The sequence below is a fragment of the Hirundo rustica genome, chromosome 5 (assembly GCF_015227805.2).
Source record: "Hirundo rustica isolate bHirRus1 chromosome 5, bHirRus1.pri.v3, whole genome shotgun sequence".
NCBI classification, from domain to species: domain Eukaryota; kingdom Metazoa; phylum Chordata; class Aves; order Passeriformes; family Hirundinidae; genus Hirundo; species Hirundo rustica.
This window is the reverse complement of record NC_053454.1, coordinates 57,166,828-57,188,524: the sequence shown is the minus strand read 5'-3', so window position 1 is coordinate 57,188,524 and position 21,697 is coordinate 57,166,828. Positions and strand designations below refer to the sequence as shown.

At 38.5% G+C, this 21,697-nt stretch overlaps 1 protein-coding gene across 7 annotated transcripts in view; it reads left to right on the top strand.

Moving 5' to 3' along the window:
- The window catches only part of ANAPC10 (anaphase promoting complex subunit 10), a 32,924-nt gene that overhangs the window by 512 nt on the left and 10,715 nt on the right, over positions 1–21,697 (top strand). For 2 of the 7 annotated variants that reach the window (XM_040065016.1, XM_040065012.2), the window contains exons 2-4: positions 5,828–5,944; positions 7,713–7,803; positions 8,534–8,654. In XM_040065016.1, coding sequence (XP_039920950.1) covers positions 5,830–5,944; positions 7,713–7,803; positions 8,534–8,654 — 327 coding nt within the window. In that variant the 5' untranslated portion in view covers positions 5,828–5,829. Of the gene's footprint in view, positions 1–37; positions 105–191; positions 329–623; positions 643–5,827; positions 5,945–7,712; positions 7,804–8,533; positions 8,655–9,732; positions 10,787–21,697 lie in introns of those variants that run through there. The other 5 variants (XM_040065017.2, XM_040065011.2, XM_040065014.1 and 2 more) reach the window with 5 other exon arrangements.

Genomic DNA, 21,697 nt, shown 5'->3' with positions numbered 1-21,697 from the left:
AGGGGCGGCCCCGGCGCCTGAGGGGGAGCGGGCGGGGCGGCGCGCGCGCACTGCGGGCCCTCCGCGGCGGCGGCGGCTGTTCCCGGCGGGATCAGGTGGGAAAGGTGGGAGCTGCGCCTCTGCCGGGGCCATGAGGGGAGGAGAAGGAGGAGGAGGAAGAAGAAGGTCCAGCTCGGGCAGAAGCTCGGCTGGCTGAGGCGACCTGTTGGCGCCGGTTCTGGGGGCTGCCCGGCCGGGTCTCTCCCGCCGTGCGTGCGGGGGTCTCGCATCGCCCCCGCGGCCGGAGAGCGGAGCCCGGGCTGGGGATCCGGCGGGGCCCGTGCCGTGAGTAGGTGCCGCTGCTGCTTTATTTCCGATGCTGAAGCGGTTTGTAGGCCTGGGGGACGCGGCTGTAACATAGTGTTGTAAACCTGGGTAATTTTCATGTTTATTTGTAATTGCTACAATTATAATTAATGTAATTAATATTAGTTGCAAGCCCTACAAACAAGTCGTGGGGGGGTGGCTACCAGTTGGTTTTTCAAAGCGGCTTCATCCTCTGGTTGCTCTTGGTTTTCACGGCAGTTTCCACTTAATATTTACACTTGACGCTTCTTGTAAACGTTCTCGCCTTCTCTAAGGAACAGCTTGTAGTCTTACCAGGTAAAATCTGGGCTTTCACGAAAATATATTTTTTAAAAAGTATTTTTTTTAGGTTGATAATTGGATTAATTTATGTATATGTATAAAATTGTTAAATCAGTTCTCTTAATTGACTTTCTTTTTAATGAAATGCATTTTTGACAATGAAAGACTAGTAATTTTTGCTTATAGGTTTAAAGCAATGCACTGGAGGCAGGGTAACAATAATAAGTTTATTAAAGTTGTATTGAGAGAATAATCGGAGGGATCAAATGTCCAGGTGAGCTAGTTGAAATAGTGTGCTGCTGAATGCTTACTATAATTATCAAATATTAATGAATTATTAGTAGTTTTGGTGTTTATTCTTCCATCTGATTAAAAAAACCAGGCAGCATAGTGAGAAGCTGGTTTTTGAATCTATCTTGAGATCTTTAAAGACCTTAGATGAGGAAGGGTCCAGCCAAAGAAAATGAGAGCAGGGACAAGAGCTTGTAAATGAGTAGAAAAATGAGTGGTGCAGTTAAGAAAATCAGGGAATCTTAGGTATGAAATTCCCTTCTGTTAAGAAAAGGAAAAGCAATCTTATGGATGTTGCAAAAATGCTGAAGTTGTCTTTGCAGCCTTTGTTCAGTTTTCCTAGAAAGGCTGTAGTCAGATATTTGCTAAAATATATATATATCTCATTGGAATGCAATCAGCATAATACTTCTTAAAAAATTTAAAGAAGAGAGAAAAGGTAGATGATCTCTGATCCCTTGAAGGATTCTGAGGAGGTGGTTTGGGAAAGGAATTTGTCAGTAAGTAGAGGACAATTAAAACCAGTGTGCACACAGGAAATATTCTAGTGTGGTTTGTTGACATTAGTCTGGATCACACTTTTTTTTACAGTAGCCAATGCATTTAATAAGGAGGGAATATGAGGAGTCTGTCTTGAGTTTTACAGGATTTCTGCCATTGTCCCAGCTACTGAAGTGTGGTCTAAAAATAATTCTTTTAAAACATTTTTTTAAGAGCTTTTGAACCTGACTTGTAATTAACTCACTTTTAAACAGGTGTGTCATGAAGCATGTTCCTGGAGAGTTCAGTTTTGAGTGTATTTTCAGTCTTTCCTGTAATGTGGAACATTGAATTAAAAGGATTGCAAGCACTGTACAGCTAAGGGCTGGAATTAAAAACCTTCTTGAGAAGCTTGGTGGCAAGTTGGAAATCAGCATAACTAAGCTCAGTTAACAGGAACTGAGGAAGGAACAGAGCACAGGAATAAAAAATCAAAGGCCTGGTTAGTGGAAAGGGTGGCAGCTAACAGCAAACAGTATCCCAAAATATACTGGGCATTTATACTGCATTTGAGCACTGTAATGCATAGTAAAACAAATATTAATTGAGAATTATGTTCTTTCAACTACCCAGGTGTTGCTTTATCAAATTAACAGTGTGAGGAAATAAAAAGACAAGGAAGATGATTACTCTGCTGAAAATGCCCTTAGCTAAAATCGTCTGGTTATCTTTTTAAACAATAGTGCTGAATACCTAGACTTTGCAAGAATGTTAGATTCATTACACTTTGTGAGGGGGGTTTGAAAGCATAGACACTCTAGAAAAGAAGAAACTATGTGCAAATCTGATGAGTGCCCTCATCAATAGAAGGGTTGCTACTTAGAGGCCAGCGATTAACAAGTCTTTGAGTTCTCTGTTGATCAAGAGATGCTTGTTTTTAGAAGGTGATTCCTGATTTGGATGCTAAAGGGAAACTTTTAGCTTTTAGGTTTATGACACCTGAAGCTGGGTGTCCACAAATCTCTTTCTGGAGAAGTAAATGTCTGGACAGGCACCTCTCAGGCACAGTCAGGTTTCTCGGGGGCCCTTACAGGTGCGTGTTTAGACAGTTTTGTGCATACAACGTGGTGGAATTACAAGTTTTAATAGGGGAAAACTGCTTTGGAATCTGCAGGTTTCCTTGAGCCTGGATTTTTCTGGAGCTTTAGTAGGAAAGGCCCGTGATGTATCCTTCAGTATCTCCTCTTGGGTGGGCTGTGTGCTTACACAAGGGTTTGCTTCCAGGTGTGCACCTTTCAGAAGTGTCTCCTGCTGGTACCCTGGGAACAACCTGGCTGGGAAGGCAGACTGTCCAACTATCTAAATCCATTTCACTCTCTTCATAAACTGTGCTTGCTAAACCATCTTCAATTGGCTGTTACTTCACAGGGCTGGGATGTTTCCCGGAAAAGAGAGAACTTCTCTGAGGAAGATGAGAGATAAAATGTTCAAGGAGGGGGAAAAAAGCTGCTGCTTTATCTTGATCAAAGGATGCGCAAACCACAGAGAGGAAAATGGCAAAATGAAATTGTGGCCTTGATCATGTCATTAAGACATTCACATATTCACACTGTTAATAAGGAAACAGCAGCCTGTTAATGATCTTTTGGAATAACTGAATTGGAAAATCAGAGACGTTTCCAGGCAGTGCTTATAAAGATGCAGTGTGTCTTTCCATTTTTTCAGCACGTGTGAAGGAGAAGGCCTTCTAAAAAAATTACGGGTTTATACACAGCCTAAAAAAGCAAAGAAAAATTTTATTAGGTGACTTAAATTCCTTTTAGAGCTAGGTATTGATGTGTCATTTAAAATGAGGTACTTTTACTTCTGTTAGTAAAATGTCCATAAGTGTTACTTGAGTGAGCTGGCCTGTTGCTGCACTGTTTTTCCTTAGTACTTCTATCAGCTTTCAGATTTTAAAGTTCTGAGAATATTGGGGAGCTTCAGCAGAGCTATCCAGAATGTATTGTTCTTGAGCAGGAGTTCTGTCATGAAAATCTGACGCATTTAGTTCAACCATTGAAAATTTTCAGTCTTTCTCACCACTAGTACACAATATGTGGCTGATTTATTTGCCAGCAGTGGTTTGGAGTTGAAATTTTGGGGCTTGAGAAGCTTTTCCTGTTAGATAGAAAGAAATAAGCTCAGTTTAAAACAGTAGGAAACTTGAATGGTGTTTCTTGCTGTACGTTTCAGATCCCCAAGATGTAATGCCTCCAACATTTGAGAACCAGTGCAATACAAGTCTTGCATTATAAAGTTATTTAGAACTTCGCTGTGTGTGCTGAAGCTTATAAGAAATCTCAACATTGTTATTTTAAGGGATTTTGCGTACTTTGAAAATTCCAGTAATTTTTTCTAAAAGCATGTGTAATCAACTTTGTGATGTAATCTGAGCGAATAATGTAATGTCTGTGATTTACTTTATTTTGGTGGGCTTTGGTGGGATGTTTGCATAGTCCTTGTGTCTTAAGGGTAGGATTTGGAGTTTTTCATTTGTTTTCTCTTGAACTTAAAAGAATGTCAAGACTTCCTGGTGATAATATTGAAAAGTTTTTTTCTATGATGTTTTTGAGTTGTAATCACTTGAATTTCAAGTGAACAATTTAGATTTATTCATGAGGTTGAATTTTCTATGTATTTTTAGGGGTCAGAAAAACATTATTTTTGATGTCTGTAAATCTGAGAATTAAAGCGAATGCAACTCAACCTCTCAGTTCACTGTCACAAAAGTTTTTTAAAAAAAAAAAATGTACAGAGTTTGGATTAGAAGGACATTTGAAGGACATTTGAGATTTAAAATTCACATGTCCAGGATAATAGTCTCCCCAATGCTTAACAAAAACATAGTTTAATTTTGGTGCAGCATGGGTGTTGGATGAAATGATTTTTAAAGGCCCCTTCCACCACTCTAAACCATTCTGTGAAAAATGTTTGTTTTTAAGTAGCTGTGAACTAAATGTTTTGCAATTTTCTCCCAAGGTTTTTTTTTTATTTAGATGGCATTAAGATTAATATGTTTGTGAATATATATATGACATCTGTAGGATTAGCTGTGTAGTGTCCAACTTCTCTTCTGAGAGCATGGTGTTTGAACAAGGATTTTGTCTGAAGCCTTTTGTGACACTTGCAGTTGTCAGTATTTAGATTTTTCTACACATGCAATTATTTCTTCAGATTTTGTTTATGGTAGTTAGGACTGCAGCCTTGCGTATGAGAGAGCAGGTAAAATATCTGTGTCGAGTCTTATGTTGGAAAAATTGAAAGAAAATACTCAGGGGCCAATAGAAAGTGTTTGGTGCACTACAGAATTCAGATTTCCTGTGTCCCACAAAGAATTTTTAGCTGCGGAGTCATTGGTACATAGAAAATGTTGTCTCTGCCTGGTGTTAGTTCTGCAGTGGGTAAGGCCTGGATCCTGTGGGTCCCAGCCTGATTCAATCCCTTATTTGCTGTCTGGGAGAGGCACTGGAAGACTTTTTCTGAGATTAGCAGGGCATGGCTTGATGCCATGCATGTAAGCAAAGGTCAGCTCTAATTCCCTGACTCTTTAGTGTTCTGTTTAATTTTAAGCTTTAATGTAGTTCTTTTTGTGGAACTTATGTTTCTTTGGAAATTTAAAAAAAAAAAAAAAAAAAAAGTATTTTAAGCCACTTCCTAGGAAATAGCAAAGTGCTCTGTATTATACAAAACCCAACTTTATTGAGTTGTATATGTGGTGATAGTCTGGGTGTTGAGACTTCAGTGTGATTACTCGGGCAATGCAAGTCACAAGTTAATGATTCCAGATGAAATTGTAAAGTTAAGGAAATGGTCTGTGAATAAATGTGTCTATAACCAATTGCTACAAATTATACAGTTTGTTTAAACTCCTATTTCCTATTCTAGGGGAGAAGCATCTCTAGCTCTAGTTTCTGAATTTGTAGATTAAGAGAACTTTTAAGTGTATCTGTGGGAGAGAATGAAATTGTACTGCTAGACACTAAATCAACATTTTAAATTTTAATTTCTTAAAAACCAGAACTGTAAAAACCAAATTCTGAAACCCTGATTAACTCTGTAGGTATAAATTGGAATGATACAAATAAAGTATGCCTTATGAATGTTCCAAGTATATATTGAATTCTTAAGGACACAAAATTTACATATATGTTGAACCTTTTAGATATATTACACATATATATTCTATATATTTATACATATTACTTTATATAGATATATAAAAATAAAACATTTTACAGACAGGCAAAAATGTACGTGTGTATATGTATAGACCACATATTCTGTAGGCTATTATAAAAGTGTGAGGCCAAAGAATTAAACTGACTATGTGACCAAACAAAATCCTAAGCTAAAAATGTCAACTAACTCGCTTGTTTTCTCTCACTAGAAATGACTACCCCAAACAAGACCCCACCTGGTGCTGATCCAAAGCAGTTAGAGAGGACCGGGACTGTTAGAGAAATAGGCTCACAAGCAGTCTGGTCTCTTTCATCCTGTAAGCCAGGTAAATCACAACAATGATGCAGAAAGTTGAATGTACATTTGTGTTTTGGGAGGAAGACGTATGATGCCTTAAGCTTTAGCTTTCATATTTGCAGATTCTGTGCTGCCCCGGGATGTAGTTCTGAGCCTCATATTAAGTGCCAGTAAGCTCCCTTCACAGAGCAGGGGGACAAAACAAATCCTTTTCCTGCTGGAGACCAAGGACAGCTTTCAGTCCAAATGCACAAACAGTGGTGGACTGAAGGGAGGAACAAGAGGGATGGGACCTCCCAACCTGAAGCTGTAATTGGACAATTAAACCCCAATATGCAAATGGACCAAAACTTATAAAAATGTAAGATCTTGTGACCTTGAGGCCATCTTTCTTTTGTGACCACCCTGGGTGCAGCCCTGGTCAGGCTTCTGTCTTGCCCTGGGTGGATCCTGGGAGGCCTTTCAATAAATATTTTATTTTCTAGCTCCATTCAGTCTCTGTTTCAGGTCAGCCTTCCTAAGGTATCACATCCACATCAGTAAAACTGCTGTGGTGTAGGTTGTAATCTTTGCAAATAATGTTGGTCTTCTCTATATGTGATAGAGTATGAAAGTTAGAACTGTGTCAGAAATCCTGCTATGAGGAACTATCTCATATGAACTAAACAGAACTCTTACATAGTTTATATTTAACTTTTTCCTTTTTCCTTTTTTTTTTTTTTTTTTTTTTTTTAAATTTACACAGTGAACAAACTAAGCCATGTGAGCAGAATCACACCCAGCACAGTGAAATTGTTTCTATGCTTTGACATTTTGCCTGGGTGTCTTCCATTTTTAACTGTGGATGACCATGCAGCTGGGTGACCTAAATGTTCTGCCTGAACTTTGTAACTTTGTGTGGCCTCAGCCATTACAGAGTGGCCCTAAAACCCTGCAAGAAAAATGAACCTGTGGTCTTGAGATGCAGTTAGTGATACCTGCTCCAAATATCTGAAAATCTGTATTCTTTCCTTTTGGGGTGGTTGAGTTGCTATTTCAGAAATACCTATTGGGAATTGATTAGCTGTCTTGCTGCAGCCTAGAGTCACTGATCCCTTTATGTCACAATATTGTGCTTAGGCTGAATGACTTTGGTCTGAAATCCTGGAATATCGGAGAAAAATGTCTCATTGTTTTGTTGCTTAAACAGGCTGAAGGAAGTTTTTTATTGCAGATTAAACTTCAGCTGCTATATTAGAACTACAAGTAGTGTGGACAACCAATAAAAGGATGTGATTAGTAAAAGGACAGATAATAGGGAATAGAAAATACAAAGCTGGAGTTGCTTCTTCAAATGTGATGGCATTAACCTTTAGGAATACTGTTTTTGCCATCTAGTTAGTACTTGAAAAAGCAAAAATATTTCAGGACATGACTTGAAAAAGTTATGTTTGGCTAAAATTTTATAATGAACGCTAATGATTTTTCTTTCGTTCAGCAGTTAAGTTACAGAAGAGGTGGAAAAGTCTAACTGTTAATTATTGCTCTGGCAACCAATATGAATTATTACTTAACCACTTGAAATCTCAGGACACGTTGACATGGATTTGCACCCCACAGACCTCAACAGTATTGAACTTGTGCAGATTGCCTTATTTCAGTTTCGTGTCAGAAAAGCATAGTTGCACCTTGGATGTCTAGAAATATTTTCTGATATGTTATAACTTGGGAGACCTTAATTTGTAACAGTTGAAGAAGAGCTACATTTGCATCACAGAAATGGGATGTTCAAGATGATCACATTTTCTTTTTCTTAGGGTTTGGAGTGGATCAGTTACGAGATGATAATCTAGAAACTTACTGGCAGTCAGATGGATCACAGCCTCATTTGGTGAACATCCAATTTAGGTATTAAAATATACTCCCTGTGGGTTAGGGTGCTTTGTGTAACTTTGTATTGATTCACCAGGATAGGAATTTTGGATGTGTTAAGAACTCCTGGGTAAGTTCTGTTACCCAACTGGTAAGAAGGCAGATAGCATTTCTAAAAATAAGATTTTCAAATATTATGATCACTAAATGCCTAAATAATCAACGAAAACAGATGTTTAATGGTATGTCACTTGTGACAGCATCACATTTACTCATGTGACTTGTGTCCTGATTTTTGTGTTGCCTGGAGGGCAGATGACTCCTGTGTAACCTAACAGATGAGTTTCAGAAATCTTTTTTTTTTATTATTCCACCCTGTGTAGGATGCTTTCAGTAGTTTTTCTTTAACCAAACTTGAGATGAGATGTTTGTCCCCCTTTTTTATTGACCTTCTTGAGAAGGCCTTGGTCTAATAAGAGACACCATATTTGAAAAGCCTAATTTAAGCTTCATTATGTACAAGTGCTTATTTGGCATCTGTTTCTTGGTATACTGACATGTCTGAAGGCAGGCAAAGGAGAATAGTGAAAATCAACTGTGTGCATAATGAAGTGTGGAAAATCACCTAGTTCTTACAGCAAGTTTCTTATGAATCACTATATTAATTTTCAGAACATTTAAATCCTTAGTTATTGCAAGCTAGCAACAAACTCACCCTGAATATTTTTCTTTATGATGCTTACATAGCTTGTGTTGATTCTTGCAGAAGAAAAACAACAGTGAAGACCTTATGTATTTACGCAGACTACAAATCTGATGAAAGTTACACTCCAAGCAAAATCTCTGTCAGAGTAGGAAATAATTTTCATAATCTCCAGGAAATCCGGGTAGGTCAATGATGTTTTGCATTCTGTCTTAAACCAGTTCTCTCTTGTTAGGACATCTGATGTTATAAAGTGTTTTTTGGTGGTAAAATATGGCATTGTGCTTGAAGGGGGAAAATGGCTGGGTTTATTTTGGTGTTTGCTTTTAGTTTTTACCTTGTAAATTTAGTAGACTGGTTTCTGTTTTTTTTTTTTCTTTTCATCAGACTCTTTTACCAAACATCATTATAACTGAATATGATCATAAATTAAGTTTTACTTTTGAATATTGTTTCTGATCTTTTTCTTTTTAATACTGGACAGTCACTGAGATGTAAAATTTTTGGATGGGATGCAGTTTTTTAACAATATGAAGCAAAATCGAATTTTCAGTTCTTCAGGTCAACTAAAGATTTTGAGTGAGACAGAGCTGTAGTGTTTTGTTAGTGTTTTTATTTATAAAATGATCAAATCCAGTGTGTTTTTTATGGTGATGTTTCTAGTCAGAACTGTGATAAGACTTGAGTTGCTTTGAGTGCTTAGTTTTGCTTACCTTTTGGTTAACAGTAAAAGCAGATTTGAAATAATCCATGATCTTGGTGTAGAAGCCCACCTTGGAAACTAATTGGGTTACTCATGAGCAGGTATCTTTGCTCATTCTCACTCAGGGTAGCCTCATGTTTCAAATTCCTCTTTTCTGGAGCAGAGCAGTTACTGGCTGGTATTTTGGGAAGGTTTAACGTACCAGCCTTATACGGGAGGTGTTACAATAACAGGATTGGGGTGATGAGAAAAGGGTTGTGCTAAATGGTGTCTTGAATTTTTACTTCTGGGATTTTTATTTTTTTCACTTGGGTTTTCATTCACAACAGTTCAAAGTCCTGAGAGCAAGTTGTAAGTAGAAGGTTGTAGATGCTGTGGGAGTAAAAAAAAAAAGTGTAATAGAGATGTCTGTTAGCATTATGTATCCATCTGTATCCTATCAGTAATTTGTGATGTCCTCTCAAGTTTTGATGTATGCTTTTATCCTAAATCTTAAATGGAAATCTCTTGAGGTGTTTTATTTTTCTTTAATTTAATTAATTAAATATTCTTCTGGAAGAAATGAATCACCACGTCATTTTGACTTTCATCAGCTGCAAATTCTGCCTTTCCATCTTCCTAATTGTACCATAGCGATTTGGGAGCTGCGCAGCGTCTGAGGAACGCAGCTGGATCCCTTCCGCTCAGGCTGCGGCTCAGTTTCCCGAGTGTCCACTAGATGTCAATGTTTGCCTTAATTATCACTTAGATTTTTGCACTTTTCTCTGCCCTTTCAATAGCTAAATGATTATTATCCTTTCTGTAGTCATGCTTAGTACAGCACTAGACAACTCACTGCCTAACTTAAGTTTCTCATACAGTGGTAAGCTCTTACTCTTGAGGGTATGTGTGTTATTAACATATTAAAGATCTGTAAAGCAATAAAAGTATTACAAGTGCATTAGTTTTCTCCAGTGTCTCAGGCAGTATTTCTTTAGCTCTTTTCTTGCCAAACACGGGATTCTATGCATAATGTATGTAGTTAAAAATGGTACTTCTGTATGATACCAGTTACTAGCATTTTTTATGGTATATGAATGTGACTATAATGTGATGCATGGCAGTAATTCTTATGCATACCACATGCTCATGTGCTTTTCTTTTGCTTCCAAATTGAGGAGAAAATATGGTCATGCTTCTTATTAATGAGATACAATACACCGATGCTGTAAAATGCTTGTGACTGTCATCACCATGATGTTACATGTTGCTGTCAATTTTCATATTTCCTAAACTGCTTGATACTGTTTCTTGAATTTTCCTTCAGTCCCAAAATTTTCTTCAGCTTCCCTGACACATGGGGAGATTATTAAAGCAGTGTGAACTGTTATGAGCTCTTTATAGAAATCTGCTTAATTATACAATGATTCCATTGGCTTCAGTACTGATTAACTGGGTGGAAAATCAGGCTAAAGCATTTTATATTTTTCCATGGATGCTTGCCCAACTCACAGTGTCTAATGAACATGTTTTCTTTGCTAATGGTCTAATTTTCAATACAATGCAATATGCTGTTAGGCTAAACTTTGTCACAAATATAAGAACAGCTTTAGTTTGTATTCTAGTATGTTTGCATATCTGTTTTGGAACCTAAGATGAATTTATTTTCTGAATAAAAGGTTTCTTCCCCCTCGTTTGTACTCCATCGTAAGGGTGAGAACAGCCCTTGCAATCTGGCAGGATTATTCCCTGCTCACTGCAGTTAAGGTGTGTGCACTCAGCCTTCTCCTATGACTTAAGTGCCGTTGTATCACAGCTGTCAAGCTTGGAGAGCAAATATTTTCTTATTTCCAGTCATGGGGTTTCCCACATGATGGTACAAACAGTCTGGATGGACAAGATAGTCTGTAGAGGCATTTTTGGAACAGCATTCAGATTCCTCAGGATATGATTAAAGTTATTACACTTTTTCATGATATGAGTGAAATGCTGTCTGAGAGAGATCTCTAGTCTCTTCAAGTGATGCTCACCTGCTTATTGCATGTGTACCTCTCTGAGACATTTAGATGTGCATATATATATACACACACACACACCTTGTAGTTTCAGTGATTTCTGCTATCAGCCTATAATGCAGGGTCTTTACACTGACTCAGGTGGAAGACCTCTAGTCTAAATACACCTTTGATGGCAACAACGTGAGCCATCAAAGGTGTTTGTTTTTTGTTTGTTTGCTTTTCCTTTGGACCGCTGTCTGGTTTGTTTTCAGTTTGTTTTCTGTCCCTTTTGGCCCGGCTGGTGTTTAGTAACCAGGTACAAGCACAGCATCCTCCCTGGTGGTGTGGGGTTGTGCTGAGCACCACGGACAGGGCTCCTCCTTCACCGTTTGGAGACATTCTGCACTAGAGAGGGGAACTCCCAACTGGAGGAATGCCCAAGCTGGGAGGCTTTTCCAAGAGGCACTTAAGGAAGTGTGACCCTACTGTAATGCCTTTACTCCTGCAGTGTCCAGGGACTGTAGTGAAGAGGTTGGACTTAGCCAGACATTTTCTGAAATCCATCAGTGAGTGACCTTCACCTGTTTTTCTGCAGGTGGAATAAACTTAGATCCTGATGAGTGAGGACATAGTAGCTTGTCATAGGGCTGTTGCAAGGTAATCAGCCAAGAAGATGTATTCTTGTGAGTCGCTAATCAAACATCTCTAAGGTGCCTTTTAAACTGCTTTCTACTGAAGGTGGAGTACTGAGTCATTACTCCTTTAGACTTCTGATTGGGCTTCAGGTATTTTGGTTACAAACCATTCCTCTGTGTTCTTTCTTCCATTCAAGAAAAGAGGCATTTCTGACCATTAATATTCCTTGGATTTAGAATGTCAATTAAAAATAGTCTACTTTCTGCAAGCTATTCTTCATGCTAAGAAAAGCCTGAGTAAACTTTAGTTTTATAGAATTTCAATCTCTAGTCTTTCCTGTCTGTCTCTAGGATGCTCCATAGATGTGATCGTCACACTGGTTGTTCATTTTGATTGTTGTCTTGCTGTTGCTGCTGGCTGAGTATGGATTTGTTTCATCAAGATGCACACAGGACCTGTTCCTTTCATGGAAATTTACTGGTGCTGGAAATCTGCAAAGCAGGGGAGTAGAATGCTCCACTGTTATTGGTTAGTTATTCAGCCTTGTGTTTGATGTCAAGGGTAGGGATCAAATTTCAGAAGCAGGATTATTTCCATTTATACTCCGTACAAATTTCCACCTTCCAGCAGAGGCTATTTTGTGAATCCCCAACTGGGATGTTCACATGAACTCATCTTTACAAAAAGAAGGCAAATTAAATGATGTAACATCAGCGCTCCCTGCCAATATCATCATCACCGTAGGTGATATGACCTTTTCATCATTCATGTGCTTGTGGAAATAACTAATATATGCTTCAAACTGTGGAAATTATGAACAGGAATACAATTTTCCTGCCCTTTGATACTGTAGTAGTAAGACATCAGAGCAGAGTTTGCTGTGCAGTTGTGAAAAATGCAGTTATTGAAATAGCCTTTTATGCATATGAGGTGTGTGTACAGATAGGGAGGTCCACATTAGAGCTAGTAGAACAGTGAAAAATTATTTTGGCCCACACACTATAAAACTGTTAAGCATTTTAATCTTACCTTGCTATGAAATAGTATTTTAAGAGAAATAAGCATCTTTTCTGTAGAAGAAAATGAAGCATGGTTTTTATGGCACGGTACATGTTGCATGTAAGATATATTTTTTCTTTCGTACCTGAGCATTCAAAAACAAATCTATGAAGCAACCTTTTCTTGCCACAGAAGGGCTCAATTAGGCAAGGGTACCTTAAAGAGGCCCTGTATTTTTAGTTCTGTCAGTCTGACTTGACTTTCTGAAGCAGAGGAAAAGCCATGTGAAACAGTGTGGCAAGAGCTCCATGGAAAGGCAGCAAGTTGATGAAGCACAGGGCTTTCCTCGAGGGAACTCAAATACAGAGAGCCTAGGAGTGCGTGGAAGCACTGAGGGTTGCGTATCTGTGACAGCCTCTCTTGCACTTACAACCTTTTTCATGATTATTCATTTAAGTTCCGCCATGGAAAATAAATTGGAAAATCACCACCCTCACAGTAAAGCATTTCTTGCTGATATCTAATCTAAACCTTAGTTTAATGCCGTTCCCCCTTGTCCTATCGTTACACGCCCTAGTGGAATGTCTCTGTTCCTCTTTCTTGTAGGTTCTCTTAGGTACTGGAAGGCCACTGTTGGGTCACACCACCACCTTCTCTTCCTTCAGCAAGTGTTTGATTACCTTGTTTCATCTCTTTTCTGTGCATGAAGTTCTAGTAGGAGGATTTCAAAAGATTTCCCCCAAATCCTTGTTAAATATTTTACTTCTGTAAAAATCCTTCTGGTACTAGGGGCTTAAAAATTCAGATTTTTAAAACTGTATGTTATCAGTGCAGATAAACTGTCGTCCAGCATGAAACGGGAATTTTTCATTGGCTTTAAAGCAAACTTTCACTATTGTATTCTAATTAGAATACTTTAAATTCTCTGGGGGACATGAGCAGGTTGCACATAGTGCTCTGTGTGTGAGAGGAAGGAGCCAGATGCTTGAACTTTTTATATTGAAAACCAACTGCGAATTCAGGTGAGCATATTCTCTAGCACTCTTTTGGAGTATGTAGGATAATACTACTGTTGTAGAGCAGTAATCATTTCAGTTAGGGGAAAAACTGCTGGTTTTCCTTGGTAGCTTTTTGTCTTCTCTATATCCCTGAAAGATTTGTTCAAGGAAGACTTCAATCTTCAGTTGGAGATCAGTGTACCAATAGACCAGCTCCTTTACCATTCCTAATTAATATAAATGAGGGACCTCTTCTCCACAAAAAGATATCATTATGAAGGGAATGGAGCACCTGTATGGTGAAGGGAGCACATGTATGTGTCAATAAAAATTCTGTGAGAGTAGGGTCTGTCGTTTTTCCTCTTTGCACATTTTGCCAGTGCCATGGCCGTGCTGCTTATGTACAAAAATTCTAGCTAGAGCTGTGGAATAGTCTTCTTTTTTTCCTAATTTTATTTTTAACTCTACCAACTTCTGCAGCTGATTTACATACACACGCACATTGTGCTTCTGGCTTTTGTGAAAGCATTTTATGTAGCCGATAGCCCTTAGTGCTACATATAGCTTTGTTTGTTTTAAACCATGGCTTTTTCTTTTTAATCCCTGGAGAGAGCAGAGATGCTGAGCTGTCTCCCTTTGATAGCATTATCAAATTTTTAGAGCTCTTAGAGTGATCAGTCAAATTTCTGTGTTCTTTAGCTTCTAGGAATTGGTCCAAATATGTATATTGATGTACAGTAGATCGTATCTATTTAAAACAGTAGCCCCCATGCCCTTCACGCCCTGAAATTTCCAAGTTGTAATCAAACTTATGTGCTATCAGGATGAGGGAAGAAAAGCATGTTTTTCTTTTACATGCTCAAAATGTAGCGAAAATCCCAGCGGACAGTCGTGTTTACAAGGGTAACTGTCTGCATTCAATTGTGGGTTATAAAAGTGCTTGCTTGAATAAATACACAGAGCTATCAGACAGAACAACCAATCGTTCCTTGGACTAATTGACCTTGTCAGTAGAAGAAACACTTGCAAATAAAATTCCTATTGCCAGCAAAGTTGCAACTGAAAACCCCTGAAGAAACTGTGTATATCCTCTAACTATCTTGGAATGCAATGATTCAGGCAGCAGACATGTGCAGTGGGAGGGGGCAGGAGGGGGGAATCATTAACCAAGAAAGTTGTATGTACCAGCAGTTTTCAGTGGGCTCCTTTTTGCAGCGTGAGGCTATATGCATTCCTCAAGTCATTAAGTAGTTCACTTTCCATATTCAGAGTTATGTTTTCTACCGGTTGTTACCGCTTTTACCGTCTCTGTATGATTTGTTTTGCTGGTCTGCTTTTATTATAACATAGCCTTTTCAGAAAAGGCAAAGGTGTTTGGCTGGTAACCGCAGCATGTTGTAATGAGGGTGGAGTGTGTTTGTCATTCTGCAGCAATGGTTGACTTCTATGAATGCCAGTGTCTATAACCACACAGGCTGTGGCAGTTTATCTTTTCGAACATACTCGGATTGCATAACTGTGGAAAAGAATTGCAGTAAATATCAGAATATCTGGTCTTCCAATCAAAAGCCTGGTGGAACCATTTTTTTACTTTACCCAATGATGAGTCATGTATCTTCCCATTAAAAAAAGGAAAATATTTCACTCCAGAAATAAGTCTTCACAAGTGAATTAGTCATATATCAGACATTTCCTTTTAAAAGTTTGGATAATATCACACAGGTGGAAGTAGTATTAAAAAAAAAAGCAATGGTGAAAGACACAACAGGCTTCACTGTGTACTATAAAAACATGATTTTATTTTGGCTAGAAAACAAAACAGGAAAAATGGCATTTGGAAAATAAAGTCTGAAAAATGGTCTAGTTAGCTGCTAAATAAACTTCAGAGATGAAGGTTTAAAAAAAAACCCACCAAGATTTGTAAAAGGAGGCGGGGGGGAATAGTGTATTTCACCTTAAGTAAGGGACAATGTGTAATAAGGGATTTTGTGGTTTTACAGCTCGGTGCATGTGTTTGAAAGCTGTTCTCTCAGCAACGTGGGTGGCAGGTTATGCTACCATATAATGTATTGTAGTTGGCTCTCCACACTTGTCAGGGTTAGCGTTCAACCATTCGGAAAATTTTCCCATTGTTCTATCATGTGAACCAAGGCTAGTGTTGAATTCCCAATAACCTTCTGCAGGAAAAAGAGGTTTAATTAGAAAGTTTGAAATTTGATTACTTCTGTTATTGTCTTAATGCACTTCTCTCTAATTTGGGTGCTTATCTGCAAATGCAATCAATTTTTGCTCAGAAAGATGAAAAACAAACTTAACTCTGTACTGCAGTTGCTTCCACACTTTAAAAAGAAAACTTGTATACTCAATTCTGTCTTTCTTCAGCATTAACACTCTATTTCCATCTTAAACATGTTTGCTTTAGATGGATCATAGCTTTTGGCAGCTACTGCATTTTTAGCAAATAATACTGTTTCTAGTAAGAGTTGCAAAAAAAAAACTTTGTGTGAGGTCCTTGTAAACTGAACCTTGGGAACGTTATGTTATTTCTGTATTTTCCCTTCTTTTGTGCTTCTTCCCTGTTTGTGTCATGGTTATAAATTACATCGTTTGAACTAGAGAATTAAAAACATTTCATTTCGTGATTCCTGTAATTTTGAAAAAGAAAATGTTTGTTTTATGTGTATTTTTTTTTTCCATTTTACCTGTTATTTCAGAGGCTGGCACACAGAGAAATAAGCAGTTATGGTATTGAAATTCCATTGTGCCAGCACCTCCGGGGCATAATCCAAAAAACCCAGAAAAATCGCCTGCTGGGTTGTATGCAGTAAGCTTGTGTGAACATCAGTGTCTGCTGTTCACACATCATTTTTTACTGGAAGTTCCTGTTGGAATAAAGGTTCTGTGTTTGGAGAGTGTACTGGGGTACTTGTTGGTCAATGGTTTTTCAAAGTTTGTAGGGATTTCTAATTACAGTTTACCAGTGTAGGCTCACTAGATACTTCTTGCAGATAATCATTAATGTTTCAGAAGTAAGAGAAGCAAGCAGGGATTTGGCAACCTAAAAACTGTAGCAAGAAAGAACTCGGTGCACTTTGTTTAAGCATTCTCTCAAAGACTGAACATGGGAGTGAGGAATAAGGTGGGTGGATGGAGGGGGAGGTGACAGCATGACAGAAGACACTCACATACTTAGTTTCCCTACTTCAGTATTTAACCCCTTCCTTCCCCCATCTTTTTTAATGCAAGTGTGGTGTCTAGCTGACATTTTAAAACATCCAAGTGCCTCCAGCATTACAGCTTATGGTGGGTGTCAGTGTGATGCTCTTCTAGAACATCTTCATGGTGCTCAGTCAGGTGAAACCCCTCAGCTGATCAGAATTCACTTGAACTGTGGTTTACAAAACATGTGATCCTGTGCACTTGCAAGCTGGAGCATGTTGCGACATCTACTTTATCTCTTGTGTTTGATCTGTCTTGCACTTGGGCAGAAGGATGGGAGACCCTGCTAGACAAACTGTTTAATACAGCTTTTTACTTGGGTGTTTGAAGGAGCTGCTGGTCACATAAGGCTTCGGGGTTTGACCTAGGGAAAATGAAGGTCTTTGTTGGCTGGCTGTATCATTTATTGACTTTTGGGGAAGTGGACTCTAGACACCTGACCTTGCAGTTATTTAGCAGAGCAAGGAGATAGGTATCATTGAAGAAACTGTCTGGAACAAGGGATACTTCTTTCATCTCAAGAAGGTGGCATGTTAGGAAGGAGATCTTGGAAAAGTGCAGCAGACCTGTATTTGGAAGGGAAATTTTATTTTTCTGTAGTAAAGGGCCCTGCATACTGCATGGAAATCGTTAATAAAAAGCTATTTTTCTATCTCATTTTTCTCTTTTTCTACCCTACCACGTTCTATAGTCATGCTCTTTCCCATTCTGTAAGTTTCCCAGGCCTGAATAATCCAAAATTATCTCCTCTGGTTTTGGATTCCAAATGTGAAAACATTGTGGGAGTCACACCACTGTCTTTTGCTTGAAGGATGTAAAACAGTTGTGTCAAAGCTGACAGGAAGATGCTGCTCACTCACTCCTGCTTTCCTCTTTCTGGAGAGGTTGCTCACCATTGGGAAACTTCTTGCCTTTAAGCTGCTTTTTTCTACACTGTGAAATAGGATTGGGAGGATAAAGTCAGTGAATTATAAACGATCATCTTTGATTTACCTGATTGCCTTCATAGACTTAACTGTGGAGTAATCCTTGGAGGGAGCACTAGATATTTTCAGACTTTTACGAACTGCTAAATACATGCAGCAAGTTCAAATCCAAGACTGATTCTGATCCCTCTGGATGCTGCTACTAGCATAGTATTAAAATCCTCCAAAGAGTAAAGCCAGCAGTCAACATTTAATTTGGTTTAAGCCTAAGAAAAGATATGAAAGGAGTGGGAATTTTCCTGGATACCTAAGAAAGTTTTATGTTGTCGTCTCAACTGTTGCTGGTCAGCTGGCACAGCACATCTCATTTTCTGTTTCACTTGAACAACTTATAAGAACCAGGAGCTGGAAACCTCCTGTGACTTGGTTCACCACCCTTTGCTAAACCAACAGTTTGGCAGTGGGGTGGAGAAAAGTAGCCCCAATTTAGAAGATATTAGGAGCCAATTTGCCCACCACTTATTATTCTCTGTATGTGTGGCTTCCATGTGTTAATACCTTTGTTTGCATCCGTACAAACGCAGTCACACTTGGATATTTGTAGTACATACTGCCTTGTGGCAAAGTTATCAGGTGCTGCTATTAATTAGGATTAAAAAAACCCCAAAGCAAATCCATTAAATGCACTGGATGTGTCATGCTTTGTCAAGTCAGTGCCAAAACACAACAACCAAAAATTTCCATAAATTCAGGTAGAGATAAAGGAACAAGTGCATTTCATGTAGGTACGTGGGGGGATTTTATAATTACAATCAGCCTTTTTTTAAAAAGACTTCTGAAGCCTAACATTCTAGTGGCAAGCTGAGATTATTCACATTGTCACTAGGAAAGTAGTTCTAGAAAGGAATTCTGTTGATGTGGTAAATCAAAGCAATCCTCAGTGTTCAGAAGAAAATGCTACCTGGCAGGTGGTAGAGATCTAGAACAAATCCAGTGTTCTGGAGCCAGAGACTCAGTTGCTTCAGAGCTACCACCGTGGCAGTTGTTCCCAGAGGGAGGTCTTGCTCCCGTGATTACTGAAATGTTATGTTGGTCAGAGATCCCGTGTCTGCGTCTGGCTTTGATGAGAACGCTGCTACCCAGGGTCTAAATTCAATCCTTTGCTAAGTTTTATTGGGTGGGAAGGGATTGAATGTGGTGTTATCCTGTTCCTTATCTCAAGTAATGCATGGAAATGCTTCTATAGATATGAAGTATAATTTTTTTTTCTTTCTGAGGGCTGTTCTCTGTCTTAATCTGTCATAAGATAACCAAGATCATGTGTTTAAATCGGAAAAACCTTTCCCAGGCTTTTTCCATTTTCTGTGCAAGCACACAGGAGAGGATGGAGTGAGAATAATAATGTAGCATATGTGTCTGGCTTGAGGGCCTGTGCTCCCTAGCTGCCTTCATCCAGTTCCTAAAGCAGGTTTATCTAACAGTCCTATTTTATTTCAGAATGAATTCGGGAGTGTTTTAGGACACTGTTATATTTGTTAACATTTCATGTTAAAGGAATGTTAACAGATCAGTTTTTATTAAAGCTTTTTATGAATTCTGTTCTCAGTCACAGTTTTCGAGTGAATCATGTGGCTAAGCCCCTAATACTTCTTTTTTAATTATTATTTTTCCCCCTCTGCATCTGTCAGAGAAGAAAATCAACTGTAGGTATGAAGGATGTTTTGGATTATTTCTACTAGTAAATGCAGAAAATCCTAATTTGTTTCTCTTAGTTGAGATTAATTTGTTACTTCTTAGTAAGATGATGTTGTTGAACATAATTAATAAGGTAAAAATCAAATCACATTTTGTTTTTTCAGTCTTTCAAAAAGAGTTGCAATTCAGTATCAGGAGAAATGGTGTAGTAAAATTTTGAAGTAGGCTTCCCTCTCCTTGACCAGGTCTCTGCTGTTTATGCTGGTCCCCATGTGTAACAGAGGTTTTCATAAATCAGCTTTTGGTAAATCTGGCACTGCTGGGGTAGGATTTTCTATTGTGGACTTTCTTCTATTTCTTTATACTGTCATGAGGAGTTAGATTTACTTGCATAGCAGAAATAAATAAGGCAGAGGAGCATATGTAGCCACAGGACTTGTAGATATACAGTAAGTCACATAGATTTGCAATCCAATTCCATCTGCTTGTTGTTGACTGCACTTTGCTAAGCAGTAAGATGACACCCCACAGTAGCTCTAGACTTGGTAAATAGCAAGCCTGCTGGTAAACAAGTTTTCAATTATCTCATTCTCATGCTTTGTTTTCCACTGCCCCCTCATTTTTCAGGAGCATACATAGGATGTAATTTTATTTTGATTCTTATAGGTTTCGTGGTGAAGAGCTCATGGTCTTGGTCTGTAGGATGTATCACTAAGGCTATTCCAGATGCTGTTTGTAGCAGAGATGCAGCAAGGGAGGCATTAGCCCAACAGTGTATAGCACCATTGAATACCTGTTTAAACTACATTTTTTTGAGTGAATGGTGACTTGAGGGACCTTTGACTCCCAGAAAGAAGTCAAGAAATAAAATTCATCTAGATTGAAAGAAGCAGAGTCTAGATTCTGAGCTCCACATAAAACAGTAGAAAAAGCCTTGTGGTTTTTTTTTCAGACACACTTTCTTATTGATTTGTAAGAAAACACAAGCAAAAGGTAAAAACTACTGCATTTGTTCCAGTACATTAAAGAAATTCTGTTTGGATGTAAAATTAAATGCTTCCATTGGGCAACAGTTATGATTCCAGCTTTTCAAATTTATGGAAGTATATTCTGGCTCACATAAAAGTATCCAGCTGAACCTCTGACAGATATATTTCTTCTCATTTAATGTTCGTTCATATGAAAATATATCTCCAGTGAGACATGTTTATGAATTTGGGATCTTTCTGAGATGACACTCTCCACTGCACAAATAGTTTTCACAGCAGTCTTTTGCATTTGTTTCCAATGAGTAAATATTCCTTGAGCTGAGCATTACTGTCTGGATCCTGTGAAATGCTACTCTGCATTTGTTTATTGTGTGCTACAACGCACTTGAGTAATCTTGAAATTTAGCAGGTTTTGCCCCACTTGCCTTTACCAAGCATCCACGGACTCCTTATCCTGACACAGAAATGTTTGCATACTGTACTTCTGCAGCATTTGAGGATTATTTACAGAGGTTTGGGGTCTTTAAATTCCTTGATTTTTGGGAGGGGCAACCCTCTGTAATTCTCAGAAACATGCCACTCCTGTGAAACCAGGAGAAATGCTTTCCCTTAACCCCAATGCTTTTCATGTCTTGAAGCAACAACTTGTCCTCTTGCTGGTAAAGAATGAGTAGAGTTTTTTTTTAATTTGGTAGATCTCAGGTATAATTTGTTCCAGTCTTTTCCTGACAAAGTCAGTCAGGAACCAGTCTTGTGTAACAGGCAAAAAGTTAGAGTCGTGCAGTTTTGTGGGCCTGTCTTCTGGTAGAGGATCAGAAATCTAGTTCTCTTCAATGTGTAGTAATAGCCCTTCTCAGCGAGGGCAGTGAGGGGTTTTTTTGTTTGTTTTGATGTAGTTTCTTCTCCTCACCTGTAAAAAGTGCTTTAGAGCTAGCAGCTGGCTGCTACTACTCCTGTGGACCATTTTTAAATATCGTGATATTCCCTTTTTTGTTACCCTTGTTCATTTCTCATATTAATTTTCTGCATTCTCTGGGATGCAAAGTGCATGGCATGAAATGTGGTCACAAGGTTATTGTCACTAAG